The sequence below is a fragment of the Leptosomus discolor genome, chromosome 3, assembly GCF_034619465.1.
Source record: "Leptosomus discolor isolate bLepDis1 chromosome 3, bLepDis1.hap2, whole genome shotgun sequence".
Lineage (NCBI taxonomy): Eukaryota > Metazoa > Chordata > Aves > Leptosomiformes > Leptosomidae > Leptosomus > Leptosomus discolor.
The window spans coordinates 55761910-55785596 of record NC_141393.1 but is presented as its reverse complement, the minus strand read 5'-3'; the positions used below and the strand labels follow the sequence as shown (position 1 = coordinate 55785596).

At 36.9% G+C, this 23687-nt stretch overlaps 1 protein-coding gene across 1 annotated transcript in view; it reads left to right on the top strand.

Annotated features, from left to right (window-relative positions):
• Nucleotides 1-23687, top strand: part of FAF1 (Fas associated factor 1) — a 172689-nt gene that overhangs the window by 97479 nt on the left and 51523 nt on the right. The window contains exons 9-12 of the mRNA XM_086463159.1: nt 14794-14889; nt 17736-17862; nt 18690-18753; nt 19678-19759. Of these exons, the coding sequence (XP_086319285.1) occupies nt 14794-14889; nt 17736-17862; nt 18690-18753; nt 19678-19759 (369 nt within the window). The remainder of the gene's footprint in view (nt 1-14793; nt 14890-17735; nt 17863-18689; nt 18754-19677; nt 19760-23687) is intronic.

The window sequence follows — 23687 nt, the reverse complement described above, 5'->3', positions numbered from 1 at the left end:
GAATGATTGCCTTTGCTGGTCAAATTATACTCAGCTGGAGTTTAACCTACAACTGTCTTCTGTTAAAAAGTTCTCATTCTCTACACTTTTGGACCTTCATCATAGAGAACCCTTGGTACCTTCATCAAAACTGTATTGTCACAGAAACTTCTCTGAATGACAACATGTTTGGTGGAGCAGTCCTGCAGCCAGTTTTTGCTTGAGCAAGCAGAGAGTTCCTTTTTCAGGAGTGCTTACAAAAGGCATGGTTTGGCGTAAAGCAGGAGGTGCTGAGGCTCTCAGAGTACTCAATGAAGAAAGATAGAGAGATGCTTCAGATTCAGTTAACAGGAGTGGTCTTATTTAGATGTTCTAACTCACCTTGCAGAAACTAAAATACTCATTTCAGTGTCAGGATATTATAGAAGGACTACATTTGCTTCATGCCCTGCTGAGAGAACCTAGCAAGAGCTATTATCAAAGACTCCTTTTCTCCTCAGTCATTTAATAGTAGCAGCTTCTCTTTTATTCTGTGCTCTTGGAGAGCAGAATAGGAAGTGATAATCTCCTTGGAATACAGCAGACACCTGTTTGATAAGTGGTAATTGCATTATTCCTGGAGGATTATCACAGTGGTGCTTGTTTCTTTGTAATGAAACTCCACTATATAAGCAGAGCACAGCTTCACTAGAAGATGTACGAAAATCCATTGCAACAGATTGAAGGTGTTTAGGACTCTGTAAACAGTTTTACTTAAGTGTGTGGTACATGGTCTCACCATGTAATAGCAGAAGAAAGCTATGTAAAATTACAGCATCATTTTTGTTGTTTTATACGTGAGTAAAAAGTTTGCTTGGGGTTTGTTCTAGTTGTGTACAGAGCCTAATATAATAGTCTCAAATGCTTCCTTTAAAAAAAGGTGGTATTTAAATAATGTTAAATTACTCCATAGATAACTTTTTTAATGCTTAGAGCGGAGCTGATGAGGTCTTCTGTTGGGAATTTTTTGTTACAGTCCAATAAACTGTTGATAAAACATGAAACCAAGAAAATATTAGTTGACAAATCTATTTTAGACAGGTAACTTCCTCTACCAAACAAGAGAAGAGCTCTGTTTTCAATAGCAGTCACTGGATTGAATTCCTTTTCTAAACATGGTTACTGCCTAGTGGTCAAAACATAGACCTGAGACAGATTTGTAGCTCTGCAGACTTTACTTACGACATTTAATAAAAAGCTTTACTTAAGCAACTCAAGCCTTCCCATTTCTAAAAGGAGGCCTGAGATTTAGTGCTGAACTCTCATAAGAGTCAGAGAAAAGTAGCTACATGGCCTCAGCTGGATTCTGGTAGAAACTGGCCATGTTATTTTTGTTGGATGGCTAAGAAAATCCAGTCAAAAATGTTGGGAATATTTCATGTTTGTCTAGTTCTTAGAGGTCTCAGAATAGAAAGACCCTTTATAAATGCTTAAATTCTTGGTTATTGATGTTCTTTATCTTTTTCTTGTCACACGTGAAACTATCCTATATCAGCCAAGCATATTCAATATGAAGTTATACTGAATTAATTAAATTAATGCATTTTTACCTGCAACCGCCCCGACCCAACAACTTACCATTTAAGGACACTAAAATATTGTTTAGTATTAATACAATTCATTATTTCTAGATTTGAACCCTTTTCTTTTGTGGAGGTTATGTACTCAGTGCTTTTAGTGCTACTGATGTAAAGAGTTAAAGGCTTTTGCCTATATTCTAGGAAAGGGAAATGGCAAATAAACAGTCATCCTTTTCAGAAGCTCATCTTTAGGAGTCAGTAACACTATGTTTTCAAAAGGCTAACATTGCAAAAATCCAATTGTTCGAAAAGTGATATTCAGGAAGAAGAGGCAGCATTAACAGTCTATTTGAACTGTTTATTGGAAGCAGTGTTGCTAGCACAACTGCTTGAACTCTGCCAGGGAATTATATAGCACTGGAAACATATCCAGGCACTCTTCTGTTTGCCATCCAAAGCATTGTACAATGCTGTGAAGTAAATGGCATCCCACCATAGACCAGAAACGTGCCAAGTATTTGACTGATACTCTTTGTGAATGCAAAGCAGTTCCCAAGATGTATCTGTGAATGTCTGTGGGCAATATGTGATCTGGATGAATCAAATTGGTTGTTGGTCTATACTGTTGCTTATTATTTTGCTTGCAATTCTTTCTTGCCTTAAAAATATGTTTAACAGTTTTGTATTATCTTCTGAATAGTAAAAAATAGGTGATCTGTGATCAATCTTAGAACAAACAAGATTATTATACCCTCTTCTATGGCAGTTATACCGTTACTCAAAGAAATATCAGAAACTTAGCAGACGCTGTGTTTCAACACAGAAGACCGCAAATGAAACAGAAGAATGTTAGTACCTTGATTATTTTTCAGCCCTTACACTGTGAAGAATTTTGAGGAAAGGAAATGTAGGAAGACAGGTTAACTCTAGTGTTTTTGCAATTGTTATGAGTCTGAATCCATGTTAAGTGCACCTGAATTTTTCACAGTCACCATTAGAGTATCAAAAGTAAGAGTAAGCAGTATCACAAAATACCATAAGCAGACTGCAGAGCCTATGATTGTCCTCAGAGAACTGATGGATGAGTGGATGCTGACTCTTTCCCACGTTTTCAGGTACTAGATGGACTCTCGTCCTTTTTCTTATAGACCTTTTCTTTTGTTTACCTTGATTCTCTTTTCATTTGGTAACATGAAATCAATGAATCCTTTGACTCCTAGTATTTGTTGTCACCCAAAGGCAATCTCTCTCTAGCTTGGGAAAGGCTAGGAATCCCAGTTTATCTATGAATAACACTTCATTAGTTGTAATAGATTTTGTTTTGGTGAGAGAATATTTATTTTTGATTCATGAGATACTCAGGAATGTACAGTGAGTATGACCTGTCCCTGGGCATGTATGTTTTGTAGATCAGTTCACACAGGTGTACTTATTAATAAACTCACTTAACCAATTTACATGCATAAGTTTTAACCACTGAGTAATTAGTGAAAGCATTGCTGAGGAACTGGAAATTTGGGAAATGTGTCATTATTTGCATATCAGTATAAAGCAATTACTAAATTAAAGAGTGCACGTTGTGACAAACATGAAGCTCCTTTACTGTTGCTTTGTCAGTGCACATTAACATCAACTTGATGTGAAAGCCTGGCTTTCTCTGCATGAACTAAAAATCCTAAGGCAGAAGTACACAATGAATCACCCAGAGTTTGGAGGCTAGCACGCTGAATTGCCTTGGGGTTCAGACCGAGGAAAGAAAAAACTGATGTAAAAGACCATTGAGAAAACGTATCAGTGGAAAGTAATTAACTCAAGATCCACAATTAGCCCCATGGTCTGTACTTAACTGTGTTCCAGGTCTTTCAGCATTTATTTAATTCTGTTACCCCGTGTTTCAAATAGCTGCAAATGGCTTGGCAGATTTTTCGTCCTTTTTGATATTTACAGTTTTTGTTTAAGAAAAAGAATGAGCTCTGTAAGTGATCATGGGCATTTATTTCAGTTTCTGAAGTATATCTCTTTCTTAGTAGAATCTGTTGTACAAGGAAGTATTATTTTCCTTTCGTTTCCTTTAAATATATTTGTGGTTTGAAGCAACATTAAGTACTGCAGTATCTGTCCTTCTGCTTTAATTCCTAATTTGCCTAACTAGGCTTAATCAAATGAGAAATAATCAAAACCAGGGATAATTTTCTCTTTCATTCAGCTAGCAAACAAGAGTGATAGATTCACAGTAATACGGCTGGTGATTAACAGCAAGCGTAGCAAAAATTGGCCTGTGTGTTCAACCAGTGTACCAGAGCTGGGTGTTCCCAGAGGACCAGGCACAACTTTTTCTCAAGCTTGTACAGAGACTGTCAGTAGTGTTTTGTGAAGCTTGCTTTATTGTGGTTGAGGTTGTGACTGCATCATCTGGTGTCTGAAAGACACAAGTGGCCTGCTCACTGTGCTGTGGACTCTTCTCCGGCCTTCCTCCTCCTGCTCCATGTGCTGTTTATCCACAAGTCAATTCCAGAGCATCTCCACTGTGCTGCTGCCTTCAGCACATTGTGTAAAGATCTCCCAGCGTTGTGCTTTATGCTGCAGCAGAAGCGATAAGATGCATATGTCTAATACTCAGCCTTTTGTAATAAGCTGCAGAAGAATTTTGGAGAATTAAGCAAAGCAATCTCTTAATCCTAATCTAAAGAATTTATCAAATTTTTAAAATATATTAATATTTAACTCTTTTTTTCAGTTCAGATCTTTTTTAACTTTTGAGTTCTGTGCTTTAACTCTATAGCATTCCTTTGTGATTTTAATCTTCATTATAGTTCAAAGATCTGCCATGGGAACATCACTGAAATCCTTGGAATGAATTTCCTACAACCTGTGTTGACAGGTTTAAATTACGTACTCTGACACTGTTCTTGTGGCTGGATTAGAAACTTTTTTTCAAGTTAAACCTGCGATAAGTAATTGTCACAGCGCGCTGGCATAATGCTAATGTGAAGTGACATGTCCAAACTGGCCTCAGTAACATGAAGAACCCTAACAGGTGTGAGGGGTGGATCTTCCCATGGGCCCTGCTGAACTTCTAACAGGGGAAAAATAGTAGAAAAAGTGAAATGAACCTTGAATAAAGCTGTCAGCCATAATTATCTCAGCAACACTTTGTGAGGAGTTAAAATAAGCATTGCTGATTTATAACCTGAACACACTCCACCCTAGAGATTTTTTTTTCCTCCAGTTAGTGTTTAAAACGAAATGTTGAATACCTGCCAAGAATTTTTTTTTTTATTGAAGATGCATAATGAAAATGAAGTTGTTTTCCAGAGAAAGTTAATTTCAAGGGCTGTCAAATTTTTTAAACTCTTCTGTTCATTTTAATATTTGTACAATAGTTTAGTAAAACAAACAAACCTAGAGAATACTTGACTGTTTTTTCCCCAGCTAATGCTATTTGATGTCAAAAGACGATGTGGCTAATGTAGAATTACATCTGCTTTTTATTGTTGTTCAAAAAGGGATAGGGGTTTATGTGATAGTAGGTAGGCTTTGGCTGGTTGATTTATTTTTTTAATTATGTACTAAACTTGAATAGCAATGTCTTGTTGACCAGTATAGACTGAAGAGAGCTCTTCAGTCCTGTATAGTGAATCTCTGAGTCTCATAATTAGTTTCATAGTACAAAAAAAGCGCACTTGTTTCAGTAAATTTCAAAAAAATACATTTGATAGACTTCTTTTTAAAATTGGAATGTACCTTCATTTTACAGTGGGATACTTGTTCATTGTTGCTGTATTAACACTTGTTTTATGTATACAATATATTTCGGTATGGATAGAAGTAATCTTACAGTCTATTACTAATGAAAGAATACTTGCTAGCTTTGAGAAAAGAGCAAAGCAAAAGATGAACATTAATTCACAGAAAACCTTTAATCTCTTGAAGTTTTAAACATTACTTTTAAACATGGACACGTGGGAATTCTTAAATCTTATGTCACTTCGAGTTGGTGAGATTATACACTGAAAACAAGATAGGTTATTTAATGTATAATTATACAGTGATAAGTGATGGGTTTGACAGTGTTGAGCACCTATTTGTTCCCAAGGAATTTAGTGAGGGTTTGTCTGAGCTCAACAGGCTGCCCACACATTGTTAATAATGCTTGGATAAACACTGAGTACTAGAGCCACGGCAAGAACAACCTAGTATGAATGATCTCTCATGTCATAGCATCATTTTTCTTGAAATGATGAGACTCTTGAGTATCCTCAGAAATAATATGAGCTGCTTGGGCGTCCACCATCTCCTTCCTGCATGGATTGGTTTCTATAAGTTTGGGTGTCCAACCAGAAAAGAGAGTGGAACCATCTGATATTCTCTGGAGAACTGCAAAAAATTAATGTACTCTTATTTCCCCTGCTTCAATATTCATATTTAAGGGCTGTGCTGAATGCATTTAGAAACCACTATTTTCTTCAGCTGTTTGTATAATGGAAACCTTCCCACTCTTACATTGCAAGCATGGAAGCCAAACTTCCTCTGCCATCATTCACGTGCTCTACCTCTCCTCCCTGCCTTTTACACTTTTAATTTTTCTCCATATGCCACATTAACTGCTGTCTCCCTTTCACCACACAAATATTCCTTGCTTTATGTTTTGCTTGCTTCTTTAATCTCAAAAAGGGTAGGTTACAGAAGAAAATTGGAAAATTGAAATGCTAGTGAGCTGGGAGCAGCAGCCTCAGCTGTGGAGCAGCCTGACCAGTCTTGCTCCAATGGTAAGCAGAATAACTTATTTTCTAAGGCTTTCAAATAGATTGTTTTATAATTCATTCCTATGTTCTTTCTGGGGAGTAATGCTAGGTTGAACTGGTCTGCAGTCCTCTAGATCACCCTGAGGTTCTGACTTAAAACCTGAGGTCTGGGGCATAGGTCTGTGTCTTCATCTAGCCCTGCTGAAAAAGTATTTCTCTCTGATTTCCCATTCTGCATAGTTAGTATGGTAATCTTTTTGAACAGGGAACTTACTTTGTCTAGTAAGAAGAGATAGATGACATCTTGTTGGTCCAAGAGAAATGAACTTGTTTGAATTCTTCTGAGATCTGCTCATCAAGAAGAAGGGATTAGCAGTGATGAATGTGCCTTGCAGACATCTAAACTGAAGTTTGTGTAGACTAAGCAGCAAGAGAATTTCTCATTTATCACAATATTACCTACTCTGACTGAATGGGTAGAGAATGGACTGAACGTGGAGATATGGAAAGGCTCCTTTGCAGGAGCCATGCTATTCAGCCAAGATGTAGAAAACTGATTAATTGTTTTGTCTTGTTTATTACCTTACTACTCTTGGTGCACTTGGGCTATGAAAGCATTTCATCCCTAATATGCCTAGTACCCAAACTCAGCTAGTAGTTCCATATGCATATAGAGTATAATAGAAAAACTAGGACAGAAACGTTCCCTCTCAAACTTTTTGTTCCTTCTCAAACTTCATATGGTTGTCTTCAAAGCAGGCCAGATTTTTTCCTCTAGCTTCAAGAAAATGCATACATGCAGACATCTATAGTGTGGTTGATATTTATCATACTCAGGGAATTAGTTTATGCTATAACAAAAAGTCAGATAACAGAATATTAAGTTTAAGAGGAAAACTGAAATGCTTGATAAAGCTTCTTCCTTGCCCCTTCTCTTACCTGATGAGGAGAAAAAGGCATCATAGTAATTACTCCAACAACAAAAAGGATCAAATTATATGGAAGTGAAATTTTCGCAGTGGGGACACCTGCCAGTCATTGAGTATTTTTGTATGGGCACCTCTGTCTTAAGTTATTTTGAATAATCGAACATGATGTCTTATGGAATGTACTCAATCGTGTTTGTTTCTTTATACATTAGCCTTGTATCAGTGAGTAAACCAGTAAATGAAAAAGCTAAGCAACTTGTATTTTGAGCACAGTGAAAGGGCTGTCACATGGATATTTGAATGAAGATTAGGTTTCAGTCTGTAGGCAACAGTGCATTCACTTCTGATTAAGACTTTCTTGTGTGACATATGTATATTATAAATCTCCACATGTATACTACAGCCTGATATGCAACCTCCAGAAAGAGCTGTTGTTCAGCTGATGACCTCTTGATTTGTAAATAATGTTTTGGGATGTCAATTCCATGTCTGTTAATATATTTGCTTCTAACATGAAACCACAACTAGCTAATATTGACAAGTTAATTATGGCCAAAGTACTAAATAGCGGGCATAAATTTTTGTTAGATTTTGGAGTTGATATGTACTGCAATAATAGTCTTTGAGGGTGATTAGAAGTTTGTAGTTGTGGTGGAATTCACCTTGTTAAAACAGCTCTGATTCAAAGGTTCTTCAGGCTTAGCATGAACTTCTGTTCTTATTTAATTAGATAACTTTTTACTCACAATGACTTTACAGTGTTTTAAATAATACTCTGCGTGTTGCTCACATACTGCTATTGTTTCCAGAGCGAAAGAAAGGTTTTTGGTTTTCAAGATGTTTGTGTAATCTCTGTTGAAATTTGACTTCACAGAGTGAGTAATAATATTTTTGGTGTATTTTTCTGGAGATAATCTTCTCTTACTGCTTAAGCAGAGCACTGGTTGCACAATGGTAACAGCGAAGGCATAAAACATTCTCAAACCAGTACTGAGATAAGAGAGCTACTGCAGTTACTGACTTGTGGAGGTTGTTTATCCAGCCAGAACTCCATATTACAGTACGTGCTAACAGCAGATTTATCTTCAGCACAGATACTCTGTGGGCTTAATTTTTTTCATCTGGCTCGTCAACAAGGAAACAGGCATTGCCAGTTTTCACCAGGATTACTATCAATACCCAGAACATTGAGTATAATTCTGGAATTGATTGGATGTGGTGCTCATTGTAGAGAGATAGATGGGCTAATTACAAGAGTTAGAGCAAAGAGAAATTGGAGATGCCCTCTTGGATGACCTGGGATTGGGCAATCTGGGTGTTCCTTAACTGCTTTAGACTATAAAACCCAAAAGGCTAAATTATGCACTTTGTATGCTAAACCCACCCACCCACACCTTTGAATATATGCAAATTTGAATTCTACCCGTTCAACATTATAGAGTCTGAAAGGATGCATTAGAAAGCATGTATCTCCTTGGCAATTACACATGGAGTGACATCTTTGGGAAAATTTTTCTGTGGCTTCTTCCATCCAGCTGTGCTAGTGAGTGCAGCTGGAAAGCTAGAACTATAATTTTACCAAACTATTTTTCAGGATGCTAGAACTGGAGGGCAGGTTATTAAGACTTCCTTTTGCCTAATACACTACAAGCTGACCTTGAGTAGGACTGGGAATTAGTCTGCTTTTTATGGGAGATTTATGAAGGAGAGTCAAGTATCGGAAAACATGCTTTTTTTTGTGTGTGTACACCAGAATTTTGTTTGCTTACCTTATCTCTGAGTATTAAAGGCAGAAAATATGGATTCTTTTCCTTTACCTCAGGAGGAAATCATGCTATGATAATTCCCCCATTTAGTTTTCTATTGAAGTAGATTACATGCAGCTAGACGTAGTTCTGTGTTAGAAATACAGCTGATAGAATAATTGGACTGATTCATAGCAGTCAAGTAATACAGAAATTACGTTTCTTATTATGATCTTTTTACCTTATATCCAGCAGGTATGTCCACTGCAAGGATTTTGTGCTTTATTCTGATTTAGGTTTGCCATCATCAGTTAATGCCTGTTGCTTCACTTGCTGTGCATGAGCAAGTGAAATCTCTTTTTTTCTATACGGATCAAGTGTTCCATGAATTTTCTTCTGATGCTTTGTAAGGTTTGTAGTTTGACCTTTGAATTTCTGAGAGCAAATTATCAAGAATCTTACGTCCAAAAAATGATATTAGAAAAGAAAATGTTTTGCTATGGAAAAATACCACTCCAGTGCATTGGAAAGGATTCTTTGATTTGAGCTCAAACAATAAAGATAGTTACCCTGTTACATGACTGAAATTTTTTCTCATTTTAAGTGGTCTTTTAAACAGTCAAAAGCTGTTTTTTAACTTTGACAGCTACCAGGTGGTACAGCTGAAGGGCTACATTTAATAACTTGCCCTGGTTAACAGTAACAGTGATAAGTACCTGTATGTTTAGATAGATGTATTAATGCCCATTAAAGCAAACCAAACAAGCAGAACTGCCACACAGTCCAAAACCTGAAAACTCTCACTACTCTTGTATCAATCAAATACTTAACAAAAAGCACAAAATAAATCATTATTGCTACTTTCTTTAAACATTATCACTTATGCTTTCTTCTTTTCAGTGGTTCTTGTTGAGAGAGCTACATCCTTTTAGAGAAAAGAGGTCCCTTGATGACAATTATCTTGTGAACAGCACACCACCTCAAGTCATGCCAAAGCCAGTCCATTACATATCTGTGGCTCTCATCTTCTTCAAGGTGACGTTTTGCAGGCTTGTCTTGCCTACTGCACCTGTGAACTCTGGAGTTCCTGGGGAAGTTTCCTCCTGTTGATGACCATCGTAGGGAATTTGATTTGCTCCAGAGCTAGCTGATAGGAAAGCTGTTCTACTGAACATCATTGACTCTTGGCAGCAGTTTGGCAGGTCATTCTCATTCCTCTGGAAAGGCCGTACTTTACAATGATAAGCACTGAGATGGTAACAGGCCTAATGGATAGGTCTGTAAATTCTGTGCTTCAAGGGTCTGCCTGTTTTCCTACTATAGTTTATTTTCTAAAGTATGTTCTGACTTAAATACAGGCAGCTTAGTGGCAAGAAGAGCTGTCTTTGTGGTTTTTTACAGATTACTGGATTGCTAGAGAGACTTGAGTCTGTATTTACATGGAGCATTTCCAAAATGACTGTGATAGTTGAGGCTGGGGAAGAAGGTCCAGTTCTTTACAGGTTATTGCTTTACACTGGCCACTTTGGATGTCCAGCTATAATCTATAAGGTATTAGAAAGCTCTTAAAGCTTGCCTTCATACTTTCCTCATTAGATGCGTTTGCCATTAGAAGCTCTTTTGAAGGGCTGTTTTTCTCCATCAGCATGTGGCTGAATATGAGGAAGACCATTTTGTCATATCCAATCACTACTTTCCCGATGCAATACACTGAGCTTATAATTTTTGTATCAGCGTTTCTCAGAGGAGAGAGTTCTGGAGCTGCAGTTCTCTGCTGGTATCATTCCTTCATCTTCCTGTTGCTGTTTATCTTGCTCAGATCTTCAGTGTCTTGATTAAATATCTCTGCACTGGGAAGAGGAACTGAGTTTGCTCCTTCCTTTGCAATTTCAGAAGTCTGCAAATTGTGCCAACAAACTCTTTCTAGATTGCAAGCTTGTGAGATTATGGACTCATAATTTTTCCTATTATTCTGAGCATGTGACAGCAGCACTCTGGAGTTACATGCTCTCAATGATTTCTTTCCCTGCTGCAGACGTATTTGTATCATGAAATATTTGAAAAAATAGTCTTTTTAGATTGTTCTAAGGGGTATTTCTAGAAGCTCCTACATAAAAATTATACTTTCTAACAGGAAGAATAATCTATTGTTTAAAGCACCTGGTCTCATTCCAGATTTGGCAAATATTTCTAGGTTTATCTGGAAGGTTCTTGGCAAAGAATCCCGCATGTTTGGATCAGAAAGGATGTTGCTTAACTTTATCCCTCAATTATTAATGCTGGCAATTGAAATACGAATCATCTTACACTGAACATTTACAAATAAATTCAGTGTCTTAGTGTTGGAAAGCACAAGTGAGCATTGGACTCTTTTTTTTTTTTTTTTTTCTCCTCTCTAAATTGTAAGGGATGGTAGTGGTCTTCCTTTGAGTGGTTAAAATATATTTCAAGTATCCTGTGTGCACTTTTGATCCGGGTCATACCATTACCTTTTTGCATACCAATAGCCATCCATTCAATATCTCTGCTGTCTCCTAAAAGGACAGTCCTGCTGCCACTCTACCTATATTTAGGTAGAGTGTTTCAAGGCTTCAGTTTTATTGTCCTTCTCCTTAAAAGGCTGTAGGAAGCCAAATAGGAGACAACTTAAACTTTCAACAAGCATAAGCAGTCTATATACAGTGTTGGACAAGAGATCTGGCTTTTCAATAATCATCTTGAGTTGCTTTTTGCAAGTCATTTTGCCTGTTTCTGATTCTGTTTCACTTTCCACCTCTTGTGCCTTTCATCTGTGAGACCTTTTGAGTAGGGTTTGCACTTGTGTACCTTTACTGCCCAGAAAAATGGAACAGTCTTATTTATTTTTGCTTCAATGTATTATTTGTTTTGTAACCTATATCTAGCTCATTATTGGTGACAAGAGTCCTGCATATGCATCTTTCAATGTCGCTTCTTGTGCACATGAAAGCCATCTGACTGCAGCTATAGTACTTGCATAATGGTGATTTTCACACAGGAAAAGAAAATATTCTGAAAAGTTAGTGACTTTTGAGTTTTTGCACAATCAGATGTGTTCATTAGTTGAGAATATGGATAATCAGGTACTCAGGCTACAAACCAGCAGTTTCAGATTTGGAGTTGGTAAAAAGATTTTGTCCATTCCCATGGGAAAATGGCTGCGACACAGCAATTTGTATATCTAACGTACTGCAACACTGTCTGGAGTTTTTTCTTTCTAAATACTGCAAGAGCAGCCTGACACCTAAACAGTTCTTGCCACTGAGACACTTCAGTGGGTGCTCCCATCAGTAAATAGGTCTGCATTCAAAATATTGGTCAAAGTTGAGGTTTGCTGTCCATGGCGTTGGACTGAGCTGCCTGGAAAGTAATCCTTTTCTTAGTGGTGCTGCTTTTGTGGTTTCTAAAATAAAGATTAAACTTTCTGGTGCAGGAGTCTGTCTTGAGAGAGGACTCTCTCCTTTATCTTAGAATGAAGATAACTTAATTCTAGAGAAGCGTTCATGCTGCTAGATTATTTTGAAATGAAAGGCAGAGCTTCTCTTTGTCCTAGCCTTTTCTTTGCAAAAAAACTTCTCAAAAACTAGCCAAAGAGGAGGGTGATTTCTCACACAAATGTGCAGAAAAAGCCAACATTCCGGCAACTGTCTGGAGAGTAGGATGAAACATGCTCTGACGCTGAACCCCTTTCTGCTGTTGGCCCATTTTTGAGAGACGCTTTGACAGTATAATATAGGGTTGCAAATTGGAACCGGAACACCCTGCTATTGGGCCAAGTGTTGAAGCAGCACAATAACTGCCTGCTTGATCTTACTTCTCTTTCTTTAATGTGTACGTAAAAGATACGGGGAGCCTTTCCAGGCAGCTGTCAGGGTATTTGATACTGTTAGATAGGGAACTTCAGTCTGCATGTAGTTAGTGGGTATGTGTGTGTGTTTTACGAGTATTTTATACAGTGTGGTAACTACAGGGCAAAGTTTCAGGTTTTGTAACAGTTCGGGGGGGGTTATTATTAAAAGCTTATAAAAATTCTAAATAAACTGATGGATGATTACAGAGAATACAGTTCTTATGCTCTTGTCACAGGAGTTTCATAGGTAATTGGTCTCGACCTATATGTCATCTTTAATATTTCGTTTGCTCCACAGTATTATTACTCACTTCCTTTAAGACGATAGCTAGGCTTTTTATGCAGCTAAACTTCTGTTTAACCTTGCTATGAGAATGTGACAGTGGGCTAGTTCGGACAGGTTAACGTTCATTTGGTAACCAGTCTGCTTAATCAGCCTGCTTCAACCTGAATTAAATCTTTGTTGAGTTCTAGCAGACAAGTGATAAAGTCATTCTGAATTATGTATAAAAGTAAATGGGGTATTTTCAGTGCTCATAGCAGTAAATGAAATTTAAGACTTATGCTTTATTCTTGGATTTTTGTTGAGGATGATTGAAATTTATTTTACCTTAATGTTTTTACAGTCTAATTAGGAGGATGCTGTATTTCTGAAATATGTAATATAAGTGTCTCACTCTGTGCCTCGCAAAAATAGTAATCATTTTTATAGGATCTAGAAAATCTTTTTCTGTCCTTTCTGTGTTGCTTCTGAAAGAACAATTAGAAACAATATTTTAAACATACAGCCAGAAGTATCTTTCTCCATGTCACTAAGAATTGTACAGCATCAAATATTTTTATCATTGCCAAAATGAATTGGCTATCTTTATGTAAGAACTATTCACGTTGTAAATTTAGCCCATGAGTTATCAAGGTAGGGATTAGGTGCTTCTGAAGATTCTACTTGTGGTCATCACCTCACTTGGTCACGACCGATGTGGTTTCCAGAAGAGGGCAGAAGGCCAGGTGTACGCTTATGCTGTACAAAGAGAGGTGTAAAGGATGCTTGAAATGCAAAGATGGTACAGATGATTCTGATCATAGAAGAGTGGACAATTCTAATTTTTAGTCACATAGATTAGTACATTTTTAAATGCATTGTAGGATCAGATCTTCAAATATTGTTGTGTGTTTGCAGGCATCTAATAATTTTGTCTTTCAAATGATACTAGCTTTTTTCCATTCGCTGTCTCATTAGTTTTAAAAAGTTGAGATTTAGGCATACAGCAACAGGCAAAAGTGCTGTTTCTGTTGGCGCTGGTTAACGAACCTCTATCCTGTCTGTGTTGACTGCAGTTTCATCAGCAATATTGGGTTTCTGTACGTCCTTGTTCACATGAGAAACATGGCACATACCTTTGACATTACTAATGACCAAGATGGAGGTAAAATGTAATTTTTTAAGTAGCCATTGTGATTGTGTCTTTTACAATGTCTGCTGATAAACTGTTCTTCCCACATAATATTTTTTTTTTTCAAGATGACTTTACTGTTTTTAATTAGTTGTATCAGTACCTATCATCTTCACTGTAACATTTGCTTGTTGATTAGGAAGGAAAAATTTACATTGACTTCATCAAAGCATACCACTATAAAAGTTACCACATATAAATAATGATTCAAACTTCAGTACTGATTTAGGAGAATTCAACAGTTCAAGACAGTTCTGAGTGTGCAGTTCCATTTCGTTTGTTTTGATACTCTGTGCATACACTGTTTTAAAATTCAGTTGATGTTTCTTTGAATGATTTTGTGTAAGGAATCATTTTAGTTTTTCAGGCTTCTCTCTTTATGTTTGTATAATTAGTTTGGTCTTCTGCAGTGCAGTCTTCAGTTTGAATCTCAAAGCAAACTTAAAAAAACCCCAAATAACCAACCTTCATTTGAGACTGTGGCTTTAATAAACAATCGTTGCTTTGTTTGTAGATGACTCTAGCTGTATCGGGACTCACTTTTCCTTGCCATCGACTTACAGTTGGAAGACGATCTTCACCTGTACAAACGAGGGAGCAGTCAGAGGAGGTAAGAACATCATCTTTATGTTGCCAGTATACTTTAGGAAGAAGCAGGGTAATCTCATTTTGCAATGGCCACTGTCCCTTCTATTGTCAATAGAGTTGCACCTTAAAAGAATCCATTTACAATTCTTGTAATGCGTAATTGTGATGAAGTAAGGAACTGGGTAAATGATTCTTTGAGGAAAAATATGAAAACCAAAGAAAGCAAGCCACAGTAAGCATTGAAAAATACTCCAAATTAAATAGGAGGCTGAAACATATATTTTTAGTATCAGCAGAAAGAGACGTTTGCACACTGTATAAACTCCCATTTTGTTGTTTCTAACGAATAGTTTGGATTAGAATTAGCAATGCTTTTGTCCCTCCTCAAAATTAATTTAGTATAAGCAGTTTCCCATTTTCCACACACTTTTCTTACCATTTTGAGTAGAGAACTATAGCACATAAGATTTATCTTGCTGCACAAAAAGGATATGTTTCAATTTATGCAGCTCATTTGAGTAGGCAAGACATAGCTGTGAAGTGTGGTCAGGATGCAAGCCTGGATATATGCTGTTGGATAGTTGCTAAAAGTTAGAGGATGGTCAGTCAGTGCTGTTCTAGCTATACCTGGATCACTTAGCACATTAAATACATGGTTATTGTTTTCTCCTGGGATCTACCAGCGTAACTATGTATTGTTGCTGCTTTAGTTCATAATGTAACGGGTGTGCGTGGCAAGGTTTTGGTAGCAGGGGGGTTACAGGGGTGGCTTCTGAACGAAGCTGCTAGAAGTTTCCCCTATGTCAGATATAGCCAATGCCAGCCGGCTTTAAGACGGACCCGCCGCTGGCCAAGGCCGAGCCAATCAGCGACAGCGTTTTTCGCCTCTGTGATAACGTATTTAAGAGAGTGAAAAAAGTTGTTTCACAGCAGTAATTGCAGTGAGTGAGAGGAGTGAGAATATGTGAGAGAAACATCCCGCAGACACCAAGGTCAGTGCAGAAGGAGGGGGAGGAGATGCTCCAGGCGCCGGAGCAGTGATTCCCCTGCGGCCTGTGGTGAAGACCATGGTGAGGCAGGCTGTCCCCCTGCAGCCCATGGGCGGTGGAGCAGATGACTGCCTACATCCCGTGGAGGGCCCCACGCCGGAGTAGGTAGATACCTGAAGGAAGCTGTGACCCCGTGGGAAGCCTGCACTGGAGCAGGCTCCTGGCAAGACCTGTAGCCAGTGGAGAGCGAGAAGCCCACGCTGGAGCAGGTTTGCTGCTAGAGACCCCGTGGGGGGGCTCACGCTGGAGCAGTCGGTTCCTGAAGGACTGCACACCATGAAGGAGACCCACGCTGGAGCAGTTCATGAAGGACTGAACCTGTGGGAAGACTCACGTTGGAGAAGTCATGGAGGACTTTCTCCCATGAGGGGGACCCCACGTTGGAGCAGGGGAAACGTGTGAGGAATCCTCCCCCTGAGGAGGAAGAAGCGGCAGAAAACAACAGTGTGATGAACTGACCCCAACCCCCATTCCCTGTTTTTCCCCTGTGCCGCTGGGGGGAGGAGGGAGGAAAATCGGGATCAAAGTTATGCCCAGGAACGGATGGAGGGGTGGGGGGAAGGTGTTTTAAGATTTGGTTTTATTTCTCATTACTCCTCTCTGAGTTAATTGGTAATAAATTACATTTCCTTTCAGTTGAGTCTGTTTTCCCCATGATGGTAAATGCTGAGTGATCTCCCTGTCCTTATCTCAACTCCATAAGCCTGTTGTTATTTTTTTTTTTTCCTCTCCTCTCTCCTGTCCAGTGAAGGAGGGGGAGTGATAGAATGGCTTTGGTGGGCACCTGGCATTTTAGCCAGAGTCAACCCACCACATATTCTTTCAAAATGATCTGAGTTTGTTCACCTTGTAGAATTTTCTTGTTGACTAGCTGATTCAGTAAATGTTCTTTATTTGAAGTTCTTTATATGTAGCTGTTGGAGAGAGGGAGCCAGCATGTTTGGAACTCTTTGCTCCTCTTGTGGTCACTTGCATGCTAGAGCTGGAATCTCATGTTCTGTAATACACTTTCTTGCACCTTCAGGGATTCATGTAGATTTTCTGTAGTGTACTATCACCGTAACTTCTAGGTCAAGTGAAGCTGGAATAGTTGTTCATGAAAAGAAGTTGATTTGGAGGCAAGTTAATATTGAATAGTTAAAACCAAGGGGGTTTTGAGCTGGTTTATGTTTCAGAGAACATGAAATCCAAAAGATCTGACAGTGGGAGTTGTAGGTAAAGATGGGACCTTAGCTTCTTGCACAAAAATGTTGATTTTTCTTCTTTATATTGGTATGCCAAATAAATCAGCCTGTCATTCAAAATACAGTAGTCTGGTGTGTCAAGTTAGGACTACGGCTGCTAAATTTGTATGTCAGAGGTTGCAATATGATAAGTAGGTACCTTTGCAAGTACCATGTCCCCCGACATGCAAGTATTGCTAAAGTAGATAATGTCTGGATGTCTAAAATTATTAATAGATCATGTGGCTTTTCTCACTCTTTCTTATGCAGTTAACCCAGCTGTAATACCATTAGATGGAAAACAGCGTTAACTTTAGATAAAATTTGCTCAACTATGTGCGTACAGAGACAGTCCCTTAGTTAATAATGCATTTTGTCACACAATATTGCTCTGTCAACCAGGCTTCTGTTAAAAATTAGGTCTTATTTATAAAAAGCAGTCTGATATATGCTGTATGAAATAGGAAAATGCAGTATATCAAGTGTTTTTGTAGAAATGTGTAAGTATTTTTCACTATGTGTGTATTTCGTATTTCACTGAAGATGATGTCTGTAATAGAGACTTATGGTCGATTTTGTTTTTTGTTTTTATGTAGCAATGCACTGATGTTCATATGGTTAGTGACAGTGATGGAGATGACTTTGAAGATGCTACAGAGTTCGGAGTTGATGATGGAGAAATGTTTGGAGTAGCATCATCTGCCTTGAGGAAATCACCAATGAGTAAGAGTTGACAGTTAATTACATAAATTGGTGATTGTACAATTAACTGGTGACTGTACAGCAGCAGTGAGGGCAAAGAGATATGATGGATCTGCATAATAAGAAACTGGAGAGTATCTTTTGGTAGGAGTGTTAGAATTGTTTGAGTGTCATGTCTGATGGATGTATCAAATGAAAATAAGGGAAGCATAATTGGCAACTGGGAAAGCGTCTCCCTGTGGAGGAAGCTTTTTAACCTTATATTTTTAGCTTATAATTGAAGAATAATAATTAAACTTGGAGAAATTGTGCTGTCCAACCAAGTGTTCCTGTAGATAACTAGATTTCTGCTTCCCTGTTTTGAAAATTCTATGTATTTTAGCCTTTATTTACTTTAATCTTGCGTTAGTGTTATTACGTTAGAAGTTTTTGACAGCAGATATACGTAATAATAGGGAAAACTCTTTAACATTATGTATAAGAAGTTTAAAAAGAAAGAAAGAAAGAAAAAGAAAAGTAACCAGCAATATAGTGGGTCAAGCCTTTCAAGCCAGTCCTTTTGTTTTAATGTATCAAAGTAAGTCCAGAGTGTTAACTCTGAACAAGTGATATATCACATTACACTGGACCTGAAGATTTTACTGTTTGGAAAGCCTGAATATATTCCTGAGAGCGTTGGGAAATTTCATGTCTTCCAAAGGTTCATAGTCGATAGTCTTTCATGACTTCAGTAAGCTGTCAATATTTAAAAAAAAAAAAAAAAAAAAAATCTATGAAGCAAGTGAATTTGCATATTAATATCTGTTTCCGTAAGGTTGCATTTAATTTATATTTTTCATTTTTTTAAGTGCCAGAAAATGCTGAAAATGAAGGAGATGCCTTATTACAATTTACAGCAGAGTTTTCTTCAAGGTAAGCTTAGCCTATTAGCTGTGCAGTTCTTGCTACAAACTAAGTAAAATTTAGTAAATAATGGAAAAAATAAATCAAACATACGTATTTTCTTGTGGGATCATAGCATATTTAGACATCCTAGTCTAATTTATTTTAACTTTGTTAGATCTGTTTCTGAAATAAAATTACTTCTCAGTGCAAGTTAGTGACAGATTCTTGCCTTATTTAATTTACCACTAAATAATGTCCTCACTTAATTATGTAAGGGTCCAGAAGGATGATAAAGGCTCTGATTATATGTAGTAATTTTAATATGATACACAGAAACAGAAAAGCTGAAACCGATTAATATTGAAAAATATATGTAGAGTTGCAATAAGAGTTTTCACAGTAATGAAATGGTTAGATAAGTCCCTACTTCGAAAAGATATAGAAATGCTGGTTTTTTAAAAACTTAATACCACCAAATGCTACATTGTTAAACAGCTGCCATGTTTCATCAAACAGGTAGAAGCTGCAAACTAATATACTGCAAAGTAACACAAAGTTTATACGCCTTCTGTTTTCACTCCTCTGTGATGGAATGTTCGTTTATATATATGAGATGCATTAATGTGCAATATAAGAATAGCTTTCAATTAACCTTTAAGAATATAATAAAGAGATGAAATAATTTATGATTTTAAAATTATATAGAACTGAATGTGTTTATGTATGTAAACAGAAAGTTTTTATGACAAAATTTGTAAGGTAGTAGTTAGTTTGAGCTTTTGAATGTTGGGAGACAGATGGCTTCTAAATATTTCCCTTCTGTCCTTTAAAAATGTAGTACTTCACCTTCCTAAAGGTTTAGCCAATGCATTGTAATTACAGAATATATGAAGAGGTAAAATTACTTATTTTTATAATTTGTTGATTAATTTGAAATTTTATCTCAAATAGATATGGTGACTGCCATCCTGTTTATTTTATTGGATCATTAGAGGCTGCTTTTCAAGAAGCCTTCTATGGGAAAGCTAGAGATGTAAGTGTGTATTAAAACTACTTTATTTAATATAGGGAGAGAATGGAAATCACTGTAAGTGTTTCACCTGTATTTTAAAAATGGTAAACTACATTTTGGAGTTATCTTGGTTTTATCGTTTGTGAAGAGTTATACTCATTTAGTTGACTGACTAAAGTACTCGGTTGTTGTTGCAAATACAGTGAATAACTCATGCTTCCTAATCGTTCAGGCTGTATTTTTATTGGAGTCCTTTAGTCCTCAGAGCTACTCTTTTTCTTCTTTCCCCCACCCTCCCTTTTCTTCCTGGAATAATGGTGTCCAAGCACCAGATAACACTGACTGTGAGTCTTGTGGTTGACAAGTTCAACGATGCATGTTGGTAACTCCTTTGAAGGATGGCTAATGAAATTGTAAATTTAAGTTGAAAGGCCTCTGAAATACAGTGTGCTTTTTTTTTCTTTGTACAGCCTTTATCTGCCAAGTAAATTCCAGTACTAAGGTTTGGTTATTTAGTTTTCCTGTATGTCCAGTCAGACATCTCAAGTTTCTGTTATTCCATGCACAGTTTTAAAATCAATATTTTAATAAAATTAGAACGGGGATAGTTTATTTAAGTTTTGGTGACTTGACTCACTGAGGAGAAACCCAAACCCTTGCGTAATTAAGCATAGATAAAGCTGAAACACAAACAAGAAAATCATGCTGTTTAAATTTACTTTTTGTTGTCTTGATAGACATTTAATTTTAAAATGAAGAATGTTTTGGCTTCCTGTAGTTATTCATATTGGAAGGAACAGCTATGCAATGTTAGGGGCTGTTCTGGTAAGCGCAGGGTTATCCATCTACACTGTATAGCTGAAGTTAACACATGTTCTGTGCACACACAAGTTTAGTGAATATTTTCGCGTCTTTGTGCAGATTTCAGAGCATAAATGGATACATAATAATTCAGTGGGAAAGTATTAGTTTGTAATAACTCATTAAAGTGGACCTTAGTGCATGTTTAAAAGAAATCATACTAATTCAACAAGAAAAATGTTTGAGTTAGGAAGTTCACTTTGTGTCATTTCATCAGAAATGGGGGACAGCAGATCAGTGTAAGAATGGATGAGAGCTCATTAGGAGCTTTCATAAATATTTTTTATACCTATAAATCTGATACTAATGCAGTGCAGTTACTTAGTTTTTTAATACTCAAAGTACTTCTTATGCTACTTACATAGCACATCTGAAATTCATGTCACCTTACGTTTCTAATATTTTCGCAATGTATTCAGACCAGATCCTCATCAGGATAAAATTAAAGATTTAGGAAAGTATTATTTTTGTGGCTTTCTTCTTTATTTTTTTTCCAAATGTTGCCTTAAATTTTTGAAAGCTTCCTCCCCCACCAGCTGCCCTGTGGAATGACATTATTTTTATTGTAACATTCTGACTTTAAACAAAGATATAAAAATGTATAAATACCACTTATTTTTACTATTTTTTTTCTGTTACAAACAAATTTTTTCAGTACTGTGTCCTGGAATGCATAATTGAGGAAAGGGATACATTATTTTATATTTTTATAATTGCATTTCATAAAATAATTCAATATGTATATCAGTAAAAGTAAAAGGCTTAGGAAAAATTGCAACCTGTATGTCTTGTCTTCTAATTTATACTATGGAGGGCACTTAATTTTACCAGGGCAACAGATGAGCTTCAGGCACCAGCATTCTTCACTTGAAGTGAGAAATTGAGTTCCAAGAGTAAATAAAAACAAGATTGAAGGTTTAAATCCTCTGCTAGGCTTTTTGAACTTATATACTCATTAAATGTTTATTGGAGTGGTGGGATTACGAAGGATTTGGGTAGCTTCATCAACTGGTATATACTTAATCACTAAGTAAAACACTACATTTGATAGAGTGTTTCTCACGATGCCACACTCAATCCATCTTAATGAAAACCGCTTCAAACTGATTTAATTTGAGAGCACTTGGCAGCTTGAGTGCTCAGAGATCTTAGCCTTTTCTTGACAAATTCTCAACGCTGTCCAGAGCAGAAGGTGCACTCTACAGTTCAGGTCTAGTGAGGCAACCATCAGCTACGTTTTTAATCTATATTGTGGATACTTTTTTCCCTCCCATTATATATGAACTTGAAGCCTTTTTGCAGAAATATTTTAATTTGGGTTGTTTTAAGATAATTACCTTATGTCAGAATATGTGTTTTAAACACAGATTATGGGTTAAAATTCTTTTCAAGAAAATAGATGTTGTTCTGTTAAAGCTTCATGTCTTTTCATGTGTTGGAAAGGATGGTAATTCACAGTTGTTTAAGAAAATGTAACTTGTAAAAGAAATACTGTGTAAAAAAATATTAAATGGTTGTCTGTTACCTATGTTTTGTTTAGCTTTTATTATCATAGCTTTTCCTTTCAAGTTTTCAGATAGTTAACATACATAATGGGTATCTCATTTTCCATTAGAGCAACTGCTACCATGATAAGTGCCAGTTTTAGGCAGGAGAGTTGGAATAAGGTCAAATGTAGCTCTACTTTAAAACCTGTATATCTCTTTAGCACAAAAGTACAATAGCTAAGATAGAGAGGTTTGCCTCAACAAGCAGTGTCCTTGGCAATGAAATCCCCAGTTACCGCCTGCAGCCTAATAGTTAGGGGCTTTGTGGATTCATTTCCAAGGCTTATTGTATATATAACACAAGGAAAAAAAAATTTTTTAATTAGGTCAGGAAGAGAAAGAGAGACAGATGTTTATTAAATTAACAAATAAGTTGTTCTTTTGTGAAAGGATTCCTCTACTTATTGTGCCAATTGGAAAGAAGCGTCTCTCTGTTACATTAGTTTATGAAGCACAGATTTACTTTTGCTCAAGTAGCTATGCTATCATAGAAATTGCTAGACCTGATGCCATGGAAGAAATCTTATAATGGACAGTTTTAAACAAGATGTTTGGGGGAGGTTTCTTTGCAACTGAAAGCAGTTTGTGGGTGCCTTGTGTTCTCAAACATCAGGGGGTTTATCCTAACTTAGGACAGTATTGTTATTAATACAAGATCTTAATCTCTATATTGAATCTCACTGAGCTATTTACTTTAATAATACTAAAGTATTTTCTTTTATTGAAGCTTGCTTGCCTTTTCATTTTTATAGGTGGTTGCTACTCTTTTATTATAAGAATAAAGACATCTGGTTTACCTTTTCGGGAGCTCTTATCTTTATATACCTCAGTCAGAACACCTCCTGCTCCTCTCTCAACCTTTCTGTCCACTGACTTTTAATAAATGTGTGAAACATCTCTCTTAGCACAGATTGTTATTATCACCTCAATGTATATTGCTGCATACTGAAAATGAACCATGTTTTTCTTCCTCTTGAATTCTGTATTTTAGGTTCAATTTAGTGGCAGCACCATCCCTCTCACATATGGGTACTTTACTGAACCCCTGGAAGAAAGTACGCTTCTTCTGTGATTTGGCATGTTCAAATAAAAGCTTTTTTTTTTCCTGGCGGTAGCAGAATATTCCTTCATACAGGGCTTTCTGTAGGATCATTTTTATCTGTGTAACTCAGAAAACTGTCCTGCATCATTATTTTAGCTATTCATGCAGAACTTAAAACAGAAAAAAGATTCACGGAGATAATTATTCTGATTTCTGTTAGAGCACATTATAGACACAGCGTTGGCTGCTCTCTAGTCTTATTGTCTCAGAAGAGAAATTTGAAGGCTGTCTTTTAGATGTTGCCTCATATAGAGAGAGGTTCCGAATCCCAGTTGCAGGACAGCTTTTTGGTTTAGTCTTTGTTATCTTTTTTCCCCCATTTATTCCCTAAATATTGTTGGGCAATGTCGAGGAGTACAGCTGCAACATCACCTTTTACTTTGACTCCAGGCATATTTCAAATTCAAGTCAAATTGCTACTCCTACATTTTATAAGGGG